The sequence below is a fragment of the Rhopalosiphum padi genome, chromosome 4 (genome assembly GCF_020882245.1).
Source record: "Rhopalosiphum padi isolate XX-2018 chromosome 4, ASM2088224v1, whole genome shotgun sequence".
NCBI lineage: Eukaryota > Metazoa > Arthropoda > Insecta > Hemiptera > Aphididae > Rhopalosiphum > Rhopalosiphum padi.
The window spans coordinates 45,804,575-45,818,477 of NC_083600.1; the positions used below are offsets into that span (position 1 = coordinate 45,804,575).

Below are 13,903 nucleotides of genomic sequence, written 5' to 3' on the forward strand. Positions count from 1 at the left end.
CTTTTAAACTACAAACCTATACACTGTTTTGTGGTAAGACGTAAGTGACTAAAAAGTTAATAAATTGTATAGATATAATATATTATTATGATATATAGTTAAATATTAATAACATATAACAAATTTAATATTTTCGGCAAAAATGAATCCATCTTTTATATTAGTGTATAAGTGTATTACTACTATTACTTATAGTAAAATAAATAATTATAAAATCAATATAAATATATCATAAAATAAAGGTACTTATAGTAATATACTAATAAAGGCTAATAAGACTGCTCGGAATTGTTTTTCATGTGCAATGATTTACCATTGAATTCAAAGTTAACACATCTATTTCAATGACTACAATAACTTAATTATGGCATTGTATATTTGGCACATTCATTAAAAAAGAGCACGTTTACCATTTGTTATTGTGAAATTGTGTTTTAGAACAAACATTTACAATTTTGGTGTTGATAATTTTTTTATTTATATTTCATTTTGCTGATAAATTATACAATATTGTATTTGGAGTAAATTTAGCTAGGTTTTTGAAATTACAAGAAATTATTATCACAATTTACATATTGTTGAACATTAATATAAGATTTCATGTTCAAATTTTAAAAACAAAAGTAAATTTCAGATAGCAGGATTACATATATTTAAAAAAATGTTAACAACGTACAACATCTAAAGACAAAAACTTGAATATACACATTAACCTACAAGAAGTGTATTATCGTTAATGAATTTATAAGGTGGTACTTCCATGTTCGTTGGTGCAGGTCCTTTACGAATTCTACCAGCTGCATCATAATGTGAACCATGGCATGGGCAGTAATAACCACCCCAATCTCCTGCGTTGGCAATTGGTACACAACCCAAATGAGTGCATACTCCAACGATTACTAGCCATTCAGGCTTTTGAACTCTGACGGAGTCGTCTTCCGGGTCTCTGAGTTCAGCCAGAGTGGTATTTTGCTCGGCTTCGATTTCTGTGGCTGTACGATGTCTAACAAACAATGGTTTTCCTCTCCACTTGATGGTTGCATTCTTGCCCTCTGGTATATCATTAAGGTTAACTTCTATGGAAGCCATGGCCAAGACATCAGCGGCCGGTGCCATTGACAAGACAAACTTGTGAACGATCGCCTTAGCACAGAACATTGTGCCAGTAACGGCAGTACCCAAAACCATGTAAGTAAAGGCATTTCGACTTTCGTAGGTGTCGCGATTAGATGTATTCGGGTCCTTCACTGAGTTACGACGGTAAGCGCTGTAATCCGGAACCTTAAAATCGGTGTGGACCAAACGAATTTGGGTCGCGGTAACTGCAGTTAATGCTTTCTTGGATAACAGATTACTTTGCAAGGTGAAGTTGGTCAGGTAGATCGGCCTAGGTGGTACGGTTTGTTTAGACGGTTTACCTGCGCACGGCGCCTTGGTGGATGTGGTCGCCACGACTTCGGTACACCCTTTCACCGCAGTAGAAATATTACGGAACATGATTATTGAGTTGTAATAATAATACTACGTATGAAAAGAAAATCTTAAATTCACCACCGTTGCCGAAAAAAAAAGGTCGAAAACTGGGGCTGACCTTACTCGATACTTCGATCTACTATCTCCGAATACATATGATATTATGATAAATATATGGTAGCAAGCTGGTAACCACGGTCTTAGATGATACCTCGAAAACAGTAGGGCCAAACCTTGCAAGGACGGATGATTTGTACGCGAGCTACGGGTAATACTAGTTCTCCCGAGTTGTGATAAGGATTTGATACTACAGACGCAGAATAACTTTACTATTCTGTGCAACAGATGTTTAAAGCACCATAAATATATATATATGAATAAAATAAACCTTCGACATGAAAATATTATTTTAAGATACCTGTGAATACTATTTAAGTTTATAATTTTTATATTGTAAATTGTGATTTACAAGATTTAACGTCATGACTACCTAAGTGAATACATGAAGAAATTATTTAATCATGTTTGTTTATTGTAACAACTTACAATATAAATGTCGTTTAGCATTGTCTTTTGAGTACTTTTCCTTCTAGAATCTAGAATGAACGATAAAACATTTCATTATTCTATTATATTTTGACTAAGAATTGTCAGCTATTGAGTGATTCTAAAATTTCATTTTATTTTTTCCAAATTTCATATATTTAAATAAATGAAAATCAATTTTTAAGTTTTAACAACTCTTAGATTTGTTGTTTTAGAAAATAATAAAAAGCTAAATATATTCACAGTTAGTTTATTCAAATTTATAACATGCCTAAGATTACAACAACATTTTAGTTACAAGTTTATATTTATGGAAACATGAAATTAAATATTTCGGTATAAAAAAAAAAATAATAATAATAATAATCAGATAAATTAAAAAATAAAATGGCAGTATAAAACTGATTCAGGACCAATAAAAAATTAATACAGTTTAAATATATACCTATTTACCATAATTTACCATGTAATATGATGTTTAACTAAAAATGTCTTTGGCAGTTTGGTACAGTAAGATACAATACATATTTATAAATTCTTTTCTTCAAGATCTTTAATGTATTGAAGTTTAAATTCTTCAAATTCTGCCTTTAATTCCTATAACAAAAAAATCCAAACGATTAATCACAGAATACAGCAAAACATTATCCAAGAAATGAACTTAGCACTTTTAAAGCCAAGATATAAAATGTATTTTATAAATAGGTTAAAATACAGTTTTATTAAACCCAAACGATCTGTACAACTATATAATTTTTATAATTTTTTAAACGTAAGTAATAATATAATAAGTTAAAAGTAATACCGTCACTAAGGTGGATCGATCCCATATTTGTAAATACTGACTAATTTTATTATCGAGTAATGAAAACAAATCGATAATTCCATCATCAATATTATAATTGTCGAATTTCTCCCAAAATGTCATAATATCTTTACATATGAATGCATTTAATAAGTTCTTATCAATTTTAAGTTCTTGTTTGATAATGACTGGTATTGACAACACTATAAAAAAATTGTATAATAATCATTATTTATAATAAAATAATAGTTTTCAATAAGAAACCAAAATTATGAGTTTTAATTATAAATATTACAAACCTAATTGGTTATTTTCATTAGGTGTAGGACTAGGTGAAGTTGACCGGTCCACCCATACTAAAGAATGGTTGCTATCATTACTACTTTCATCAGCTCCATTAACTGAAAATACACATTTTTTATTTGTAGCTATTAGTATTAAACTATGATATAATTACACATTTATATATATATATATTTGAGTGCTTAGTAAAAGATGAATAAAAAAACAAAAATTTTACCATTAAACTAAAAGTAGCCAATAATATAGTTACATTTATAAAATGAATAATCTTAAATACAGTTTTATTAAAAAAAAATATACATATTAGCTATTTAGCACTTACGACTTTCGATTCCATTAACTGTGTGATTACTAGTATTCTCGTTGACTGTATTGTCATCAAGCTCCTAAATCAATTGGAGTAAAACATTAGAATGTGATAAAGTAATAGAATATTTATAAAATTTAATAAATTAAGTATGAATAAAATTAATAAAAATTATATACTTTGGAATTTTTTGAGTATTTTTTCTTTTTAGGGGTTAAACCTTTTTGCCACATATTACGACGTTTTTTCTTTCTACCATTATTGTCTTCATTATGATCTGAAAATAAAATGATGTATTTTTATTTTCTTATTACATAAAAATGTATATATCTAGATAAATAAACACGAGGTATTTGGGGTGACAATACAAAAATGTATCAACGAGACAATTTTACTATTAAAGTAAAACTACCAACAATTATTTATTATTATACATTTATTAGAAACTTAGCTTTGAAATTGAAATTGTGTTAAATAAAAAAAATTATATTTTTAAAAATATATTCAATATAGTATAGTATAGAGTAGGGATGGCAAATCCATGGCACTCGAAAAATTAAAATATTTTTACTATATATAATAGGTAAAAATATTTTGAGCACATGTCTTTTATTGGTCAATAACGCTTATTCAATTTTAACTGTAGATAAAATAATAATATATAATATTGTGTTTAGCACGGACTAAGATATAGTAGATATAATATATCTTAGTCCGTGGTGTTTAGTATGTTATATACATTTATTTAGATTAAACTGCCAATATATATATATATTATTATTATTATTTTTTATATTGATCATATAAAACTCGGCAACTATGGCCATTAGCTACAATTTAAATTAGTTTTAAGATATTTACATTTTTTACAAGTATAAAATTAAATAATGATAATTAATCGATAAAAGCCATAAACACTCATACTATGTACCTACCTCAGTAAACATTAATCAGTACAACTACATATATAATATTTTTCATGGCACGCTCGAAAAAAAAAGAAGGTAATTTTTGGCATATAGTGTTCAAAAGGTTTGCCATCCACCAGGTATAGAGAAATAAATTATTCGTAATAAAATGCTATGTTACTGAGGAGCTCAGAGTTCAAAATAAGTAAATTTAAATTAGTAATTACCATCTTTATCTACTATTTGATGTTCTTTCTTTATAGTATGTACGAAATCAGGAACACAAGTTTGTTCAATCTCAGTAGCATTACGCTTTTTGCGTTTATCTCTGATATCTCGACAAGTATCTTCAAAATCAGAGTCCATTTCTGCTTTGATAAAAGCGTATGCTTTATCTCTTAAAGAACAAGCTCTATGTCTAATATGTTTATCTTCTGCACTTTTATCTGGATTATACTCCAACGCATTTCTTACAATAAGATCAATATCATCTAAGAAGTCTCTGGCACAAATGTAGCTATGTTTATCAATTTTACTCATAAGAGTTTCTAAATCCATAGGTTCCTTGATAATATCTAAATAATCAGGTACTTCTTCTATGTCAACTGGCTTTGTGAACATGAAAAATCTAAAACAGTTATAAACAGATTAGTTTGTATCATTTAATTCATATCCAGAAATTTATAAGAATTTTATAAATATAATTTCTAAAATGTATTAGTTGATTTTTTGAAAGCATTTTTTAAAAATATAGCATTATGAATATTATATATTCATGTCCATTTTGGTGGAAGTATTTACAGTAAGTAAACATGCCTGACTAAAATTAAAATTTTAATATAAAAAATTATATTTTTTTTATCTTAAATAAATATTTAAAATATTAAAAAGAACTTTCTCAAAAAAGTATAGCTAAAAAAAATTGTTTATAATCATTAATAAATAAAACTTACTGTTTATTGCGAGCTAGTTTAGCACAAATGTCTCGTAAAAATATTCTAAGTTCTCTTAGCGTGTTTTCTTCTTGACAAATAATATTTTTTAATTCGGATTCACTTAGTTTTGGAGGACTAGGTAAAGGAGCAATAGGTAATTCTTCTAATGGTTGTTCATTAACTACAATAGGTGGCGTAAGAGCTTTATCAAGTAACAGATAGAATAACGATTGTATATCTTTTTCAGATGGATTGGGAATACAATATTTTCTTTTATCACTAGAAAATATATATGATATCTGTAAAAACAATAATAATAAATTATATTAAAAATATAATATTTATAGTTGGAACATAATATAAGTTATATCGTAAATATTTATTACTTCGTTTGGTAAATCCTTGAAATCATAAAGTGATGTTGCAAATATAAACACAGGAAGAGTAATATCTAATGATTCCAATAATTCTAAGAACAGTTTTTGTAATGAATATGTTAAACTGGACCAAAATTCACCTATATTTGGAATAAATAAAATTGCAGGAAGATGCTTAGGAAGCTCTTTAAAAATCTGAAACAAAATAAGGTAATATTCAGTAAACAAACAAAAAATAAAATGCATAATCATAAGGAACAATATGATACTAATTTAAAAAATATTGTTATTATTAAGTATTTTATTAAACATATGTATTATATCATGAAAAATAATTATGTTCTAGTTAGAGTAAGTATTTAATAGTATTACTTGTACAATAGCTTCCTCAGGAGAACATGCAGAATTGCTATGTAATGTTGTACAGCTTAATGTATGTCTATAACAATTTTCAAAATGCTGTAGAAGCGCTGGAATAACCAAAACGTTTTTTGAATCCGATAAGCTGTGAACCAGAAGGCGAGGAGCTTTTGCTACTCTCAGTCTAATATGTAAATAAAATAATAATTTAATATTTTTTATAGCTAAAATAAAATAACAATTAAAAATATAAACATATATATATATATATATAGATATATTAATAACAGTATAATAAATATACCTCTTTATTTTGAAGAATATATATTCATGTACATTACCTTTGATTTGATTGAGATTTGAGTTCTGGAAAGATTTTACTTATATAGGATATAAAATCATTCAGAACACCTTCATATAATGGACGGTAAATACTTGGAAGCTTTTTAGGATTTAGTACAACATTGCGCTCAGTAGTTGGTACAATTTTACTCATAGCTTTTTCAAAATCTTCAAGTTTCACCTAAAATGAATGTTGTATTAGAATATTTTATAAGTAAAGTTTTTAACTAAAAACCTAAAATAGTCTATTGCTTTAAGAGCTTTGTTTACAATAATAATTAATTAAAAACACAGAAGATGTGCTTGTTTAATTAATTAATTATATTTAATAAAATAAAATAAATATTACCAGAATCTTTTCTAAATCTAAGAGTAGTCTTTTTGATGTTTTATAAATTTGTGGATATGTACGATTTAATGCCTGCAATACTGATTCAGAACACAGAGAATTCAAATCAGCACCTGTGTAACCAACAGTTTCTTCTGATAGTTTTACTAATGTTTCATTTGCTGGATGATTCTTCCATTTACTAGTTACAATACGTAATATATGTAATCTGTCCTATAAAAAAAATATTTAATTTTAGACAAAAACGTTCAAATTAATATAATTATTCAATGTTACTTTGTCTGTTGGGAGAGGAAAATAAAGCTCTTTATCAAATCGTCCAGGTCTCCTAAGAGCAGGATCAATAGAATCAATACGATTTGTGGCACCAATAACAATGACATCACCACGGTTTTCTAATCCATCCATCATAGCTAACATTGTAGTAACGATGCTATTATGTACTTGATCTTGTTTTCCTGAACGTACTGGTACTAATCCATCAAGTTCATCAAAGAATATAATAGATGGTTTCATTTCTTTGGCCTGAAAGTATAAAAATACATAGAAAAATAATAAACAAATAATTAAAATTTATATTTTTAGTTTTAAATAATAAATATAGCAATTAAAAATTGAACTGAAATAGTTCATATTTATTTTCTTTACAAAAATAGGAACTTTAAACTCCGAAAATCTGTGGGTTAATTTTATATAATATTCATAAAATTCATAAAATATTGTAACTAGCCAACATTAGTTTTTATAATTATTTGTTATAAATATCTTATTTTTGGTATCAAATCAGGGAAAAATATAAAAATTAATTATTTTTAAAATAAAGACTTAACCCCAACTACAATATTGATTATCTGTATCACATTGTATGAAAAAAATATATTTTACATTAAACACTATATTATAATTTACCTTATCAAAAAGCAGCCTAAGTTGTCTTTCTGATTCACCAACCCACTTGCATAATACATCAGCACTTTTACGTACAAAAAATGATACTTTTTGTCCACCTTTACTACATTCATTGGCTAATGCTCTGGCAAGCAATGTTTTGCCTGTTCCAGGTGGTCCATGGAAAATCACTCCTTTTGCTGGATGTTGTTCAAACATTTCAAAAACGTTTCTATAAATCATCGGGAAAACAACCATTTCTCGAAGACAGTCAATGTGTTCTTGTAAACCACCAATATTATCAAAACCAATACCACTGTCAACTACAATTGGTTTAATATCTTCTAGAGAGGTTTTATTTTTATTTTTTATTTTATCATCTCTTGTGTGACCTTTGGGTTTTTTAATAACTTGAGTTTGGTTGACAGATGTCTCTAAATCATTATCAGATATACCAGAGGAACTTGAATCCGATGAAGACGAAGAACGACGTTTTCTCGGACCATTCACCATTTTTGAAGGAGTTTTTATAGCTCCTATAAATAAATAATAAAAATATATGAAACTAAATAATAATTAATATCTGCCTGTGGAAATTTGGGTTCAGCAGAACCTATTTTGTGTTAGTTTAATGTACAAGCAAATTAACTCAATATAAAATGAGAGGTAAGAATATTAACTGTATTTTTTCATTATTGCAATTTTAAAACAAGTTATGAGAGTTTTAAAATTGTACATATTGTTTTAAATAAAAGTCAAAAATAAAGCATTGATAATATTAATACCTTTAACATTTATAATATGTGAATTTACTGTGATAATAAATTTACAATATATATATAATAATATAATATAATATATATAATAATATATATTATAATATATATAATATGTCTTCTTAATTATAAATGTATTTTGTTTAAATAAATATTACCCCCAAAAAAATTATGTATACTATTGTGTTTAAAAATAATATGTTTATTAATAAATTTGATAATAGAAACTAATAATGGTACTTGGGTGGCCATAGACTGGAGATAGTGGAATTATAAACTACAAAAATCATTTAATTTCACAGTCAGGAATATAGTTTTCTTTTAATTATTTTAAAACAATAAATGATAAAATCCATTAAAAATATGGGTAGAACCAAAATTAAGTAATACATTTTTTAATTATGTAACAATAAAACAAAAATAGTACAAATTTTTATACATAACAAAGATTAATAAATATATTATAAAGATACATTACTTTTATCAAATTGTGCTATGCAGTTTAATTACCGAATAAATATATATAAAAAATAAATACTTAGTTAATACTTAAAATAATAATTGTTATATAAATATTTATATAGTTACTAAGAAACGACAGACAAAATTTTTATCTTTTTCATCTTTTAAAAATCAATAACATATATATACAGGATGATGTTAATATCATAAAGAATGTAAGTTAATTCCAGTAGCTTATTTGGGGGGGAGGAAACATATCCTTGGACCCGAACAGGCTTTTTAAAAAGTTAGGATGATTTTCCCCTTTTTATGGTCCAAGCTTGGGCTTTTTTTTTACAACATTTCTTGGCCCAAACTAGGCAGTAAATTTATGACCCTTACGAGTCTGTAATTGATGTGAATTATGATTATTTATGTTTTAATAAGTAATATGTTAACAAAAGTGGATATAGTTTGTGTTATATAAATTATAAAGTATAAAAAAAATATGTTAAATGCGAGTTGGGTTACCTAGCGAGCGCCTTTTTTTTTATATATACTTAAGTTTTATAATTATAGGGCCAGTCATTATTATGCAATACCCTAGAAAATATTGAAATGACGCCCCTGGTTAATTCTAAAGTTGAAAAATATGATAAAATTAAATAATTATAAACAATAAAAAAAGAAAAATTAAATTAAAAACTAGGGAAGTAGGTCTGGTGTATATTAGGTGTAGAGTGGATCAAGTCATTGAATGTAATTGTAATAGATGTTTAAAATTATAATTAAATGATAAATGATTGCATATAAAAATGATTCTAAATGATAATCTATTACTAAGCTATATCTTTAAGGATATTTTATTTAACTTTTCTAGTGATAATGCAATAGATTGAACTATTTTTTTCAACAAAAAATTACAGATATTATAATATTACACAAGCTGTTATTAAATTATAAGTCAAGAATTTTATAGTGTATTTTGTTACAATTATTTGAAAATAAATCATTATTAAACATTTGAATATTAAATGTGGTGAAAATTTTAATTTCAATCATGAGACTGATAAAGACTGTCATAAACTTATTTATTAAATTCCTAAATGCCAATAAAAAAAAAACTCAGAATCTTGTATTAAATTTCCAAGAATTACATAATAATTTACACTGATAAAAATACATATGATCATATTTTTGATATATTTTATTTTATGTAAGAATAATTTATGTTGAATTTTACATTAAAAAAATATATATATAAAAACCTCAAATGCCCATAAATGGCATAAAATATATTGAAAATTTCATTGAGTCATATCAATATGAATTTATGGTGTAAATAACAAATATCTATAGCTATTAATTTTTAAATTAATAACAAAATAAATATCAAAAACAAATTTAACGTAAAAATTGTCTTGTTGGATTTTTCTAATTATTATACTCAATAAATCAGTATGTAAAATGAAAAATATGTTAATAGATTTGTTTTAATAAATTTTTATGAAAAATTAAAGTGCCAATTAAAATTAATTAGAATATGAGAATATTTGAATAGTAAGGATTCCACTATAAAAAAATAATTAAGCTTAAAAATGTTCAAATATACTCAATAACTAAATAAAATATAAAAGGTACTCATAAAACTTACTTGTATTTTTTTCAGAATGTATTTGAAATCTTTGGACAGTAGGTTTAATTTTTCGCAAACTGTATCTATAATACCTTGGTCGATTGGATTGTCTGATGCTGCATTGCTTTAATCTTATAGTCCTTCTTTTTTTTTTGCCATTTAACTTATTAATAGATGTTAAATAGTCTTCAATATTCAAGTTATTCAACTCTTCAGAACTCATGGATTCATCACTGCTTTGTTCCGTGGCAACTATTAAATTAAATTACACAAAATAAATTAACTTTTAATAATTTTATAGTATAAACTATACTAACTATTAGGTTTAGCTTGATTTTTATTTCGTGTGCGTTTTATACGAGTATATAAATCAACATTGTCAATATTTTGGTCATTAGATTTATCACTTGCTTCAGCTACAGCTCTCCTTGTTCTTGGACGACTATCATTAATTTCAGTTGAAATAGAGACATGTTTACCTTCTTGTTTAGAATCATTACTTTGTGATGAGTTATGATTGGTTTCTTCTTCTTCTTCTTCTTCTTCTTCTTCTTCATTTTCTTGATTATCTGCATTAACTTCAGTATTAGCATTAGCATCATCATCTTCTTCATCGTCCTCTTCATCATCATCTACTACTTGTTTCAATCTATAATTTCTTGTAATTCTACGTTGAACTAAATAAATATCATATTTATTAGACATATGCTTGAGTATTATTGTCAATAAGTTATGAAAATAACATTAAGTTTACCATCTCCATCTTCATTTACCATGTTTGGATAACCTTTAAGTGCTTGAGAACCAACAATCCAAGTGTCACTATAATTTTCATATTTTAATTTTCGTTTTCTGGTACTTCTTCTAGTTCCTTCTGTATTGATAAAATAAAATAATAATTTTAAGTTAACATTAAATTATACTACTATTTTTACCTATATTGTTTGAATCATCTCCTTCATGGCGATCACTACTTCCACGTGTATGATGCATGGATGAAAATTTAGACCTAAACATTATATGTATCAATAATTATAATTCAGTAATGCAATATAATATAGGTAACTTTACCTTGTATGAACCACGGGTGTGAAAATTTGATCATCAGATTGATCAGATTGACTTGTAAATCTACTCCGGTTTCTCATTATGTATCTTTAAACAAATTATTAAAAACGTATTGAATTAAATGATTTTTATTACAATAGGATATATGTACAAAAAAGTTGTGTACAGATTGCATCATTTATTGGATTTCTTAATGCAATGTTATAAACTTATAGTTAACATTACTACAACAATAGTACCTGTCTACCTGTAATTACAGTTTTTATATTAGGTATTTTTTTTTTTTTATTATTATTAAAAATAAGTGTATTTACAATCTATACATAAGTGTATAATGAGTAAGTGTGGTGACAGAGTAAATAAGTAACATATAAAAATAACAAGAGAAGGAAGGCTCCCAGCAGTGCCACCTGACCAGAAATTAGGGTTTGAGTTTATTTAGTTAATGTTTTTTATTTTTTTTATTTTTTAGTTAGGTGTTGAGGAGATCTCTTGGCCATTGCCTTTTTAACCTTCTAGGAATGATAGAGGTAGAGGATAAACCTTTAATTAAAACTGTTTTAATTTAGATTTTATAAAACTTATTTGAGTAATGTTTTTTATAGATGAATTATAACTAAAAATAAATAAAGTTCTATCCATCAAATTTGAAGTAACAGTCTTAAATTGAATTCTACAGGCATTTATAGAATTATAAGTTATTATTTATTAACTTAGGAAGAATTTATGAATACCTATTTAATCTATTTTAAAACATGGATATATCAATGTTAAACAGGTCTCTAGGCAAAATCTACATGGTTTTATTTTAGTAATGCCAATTGGATAATCGATTATACAAACTAATATCATTAAACTTAGCTTAGGTATACATGTTATGCTGAAATCAAAACAACAGAAAACTATTTCTACTCAATAAATCAAAAATAAACATTGCAATAAAACAGCAGGTAGTCAGTGGATCAGTGTAAAACAACATAAGATCACTGCAACATCGCTGGACGGACGAGGATGTTAATAATAACAATCGATCGTCTTGCAACTGTAAAAAAAAAACCTACCTATGTTCCAATGCAGTCACACGAAGTAACGTCACGACTCACGATTTGCTAGCAATGCACATTGCAACTTGCAGTGATTATTCGGAAATTCGTGCACTATCTACAGTCACTCGTCAGATACGTTGGTGCCGAGTGCATTTTACTTAGCGGCCAGCGACCTCGTTGATAACAACACGTAAAAATAAAATTTATAGTAAAATCACAGAATAGATTAAATAGAGAAAACCTCGAGCAAATAACGATGGTTAGTCGTGGCACAAATCGATCGAGCAAGACAAAAATGTAGCGCAAACTAAATGTCGAAGGAAAATAATAATAAACTGAGGCAAGTGGTGTACGTCGGTCGAGAAATTCCGCCAATTTGCTTTAGCCTATTGTGTTCGACAGCGTTTACTCGCGCACGCACTCGCACACACTATTACACTAACCGATAATAATAATAGTAATAATAATAATAACAACGACAAGTCGTGGTCTAGTGGTCCACATGCATCGCCGGAAGGTGGAGGGGGGGAGCCTCCCGAAATCGTTCCGCCAAAAACCGTTTCAAACTCTTAACTCACTACTCACTAGTCACTAGTCGTCCGACCGGTGTGTCGCCGGCCGTTCGTTGGTGATTGAGCTCAGCGGCCAACCCTGCGCGGACGGGTGAGCGCGCGTCCGTTCGCAGTGGTGATGGGGTTTGCTGGCCTTAGTGTTTAGTTGGAATTTGGATTTCTACGTCAGGTATTCGCAGACTGGGCGCTGGTGAACGGCGACGTCGACGGTCGCATACCGTGGGTGTCGTCGTCGTCAGTAGAGAACTTTGGGGTTCTTGGGATGCGGCGCGACAAGCGAGTGATGTGTACACGGGCGAGTTTTGACTTCAGTCGCAAATCGCAACACCAGCACGACGGTGTGACACTTGTCTTCGAGCACCGCGAGAGCGAGCCGTCGACGGGACGACTGGAACGGTTCGATACTTCGATAGCCAGCCGTGCTCGTGCTGTGACTTGTAGTGTAGTAGGTGCTGCACTGCTGCGGCAGGCGAGCGAGTGGGTGAAGAGACTGCTGTCGTCGCGAGAGGGTTAGATTTTAACGGGGTGAGACTTGTAAAAGAGCAAAAGCCCAGCTGGTAGCTAGCCTGGAACGTTGGAATGCAACAATAATGCTGGAAAAATGGAAAACAAAACAATGACATTACTGTTATTATATAATAACATTATTAACGATTTGTCGTCAAATAAGCTCGGAAAACAGCTGAATTTTCAGCTGTCGTGCATTTTGGTCGAAAACCTTTTTACAATATTCTTGTCAGCGGTCATACTGCGCGATCGTTGGGTTTCTTA

At 28.1% G+C, this 13,903-nt stretch overlaps 2 protein-coding genes across 4 annotated transcripts; both read right to left on the reverse strand.

The window, feature by feature from the left end:
• Nucleotides 1-628: 628 nt before the first annotated feature.
• LOC132929813 (cytochrome b-c1 complex subunit Rieske, mitochondrial) lies at nt 629-1,618 on the reverse strand. The gene has a single exon (XM_060995391.1). The coding sequence runs from the start codon at nt 1,495-1,497 to the stop codon at nt 709-711; it is 789 nt and encodes a 262-aa protein (XP_060851374.1). The 5' UTR covers nt 1,498-1,618; the 3' UTR covers nt 629-708.
• Nucleotides 1,619-2,253: 635 nt separating this feature from the next.
• Nucleotides 2,254-13,724, reverse strand: LOC132930124 (ATPase family AAA domain-containing protein 2-like). Of its 3 annotated transcripts, none has more exons than XM_060995807.1 (19): nt 13,146-13,724; nt 11,518-11,601; nt 11,382-11,455; nt 11,201-11,320; nt 10,764-11,123; nt 10,465-10,698; nt 7,615-8,129; nt 6,982-7,230; nt 6,706-6,918; nt 6,356-6,537; nt 6,027-6,198; nt 5,664-5,849; nt 5,296-5,576; nt 4,570-4,970; nt 3,614-3,711; nt 3,450-3,513; nt 3,124-3,225; nt 2,825-3,027; nt 2,254-2,616 (listed from the first exon to the last, which is right to left on the reverse strand). In XM_060995807.1, the coding sequence occupies exons 2-19, from the start codon at nt 11,592-11,594 to the stop codon at nt 2,548-2,550; spliced, it is 3,600 nt and encodes a 1,199-aa protein (XP_060851790.1). In that variant the 5' UTR covers nt 11,595-11,601; nt 13,146-13,724; the 3' UTR covers nt 2,254-2,547. The 3 variants fall into 3 exon arrangements, with proteins under 3 accessions (XP_060851790.1, XP_060851791.1, XP_060851789.1); XM_060995808.1 differs by having other exon boundaries at nt 13,139-13,724; XM_060995806.1 differs by lacking the exon at nt 13,146-13,724 and adding an exon at nt 12,576-12,996.
• Nucleotides 13,725-13,903: the final 179 nt, after the last annotated feature.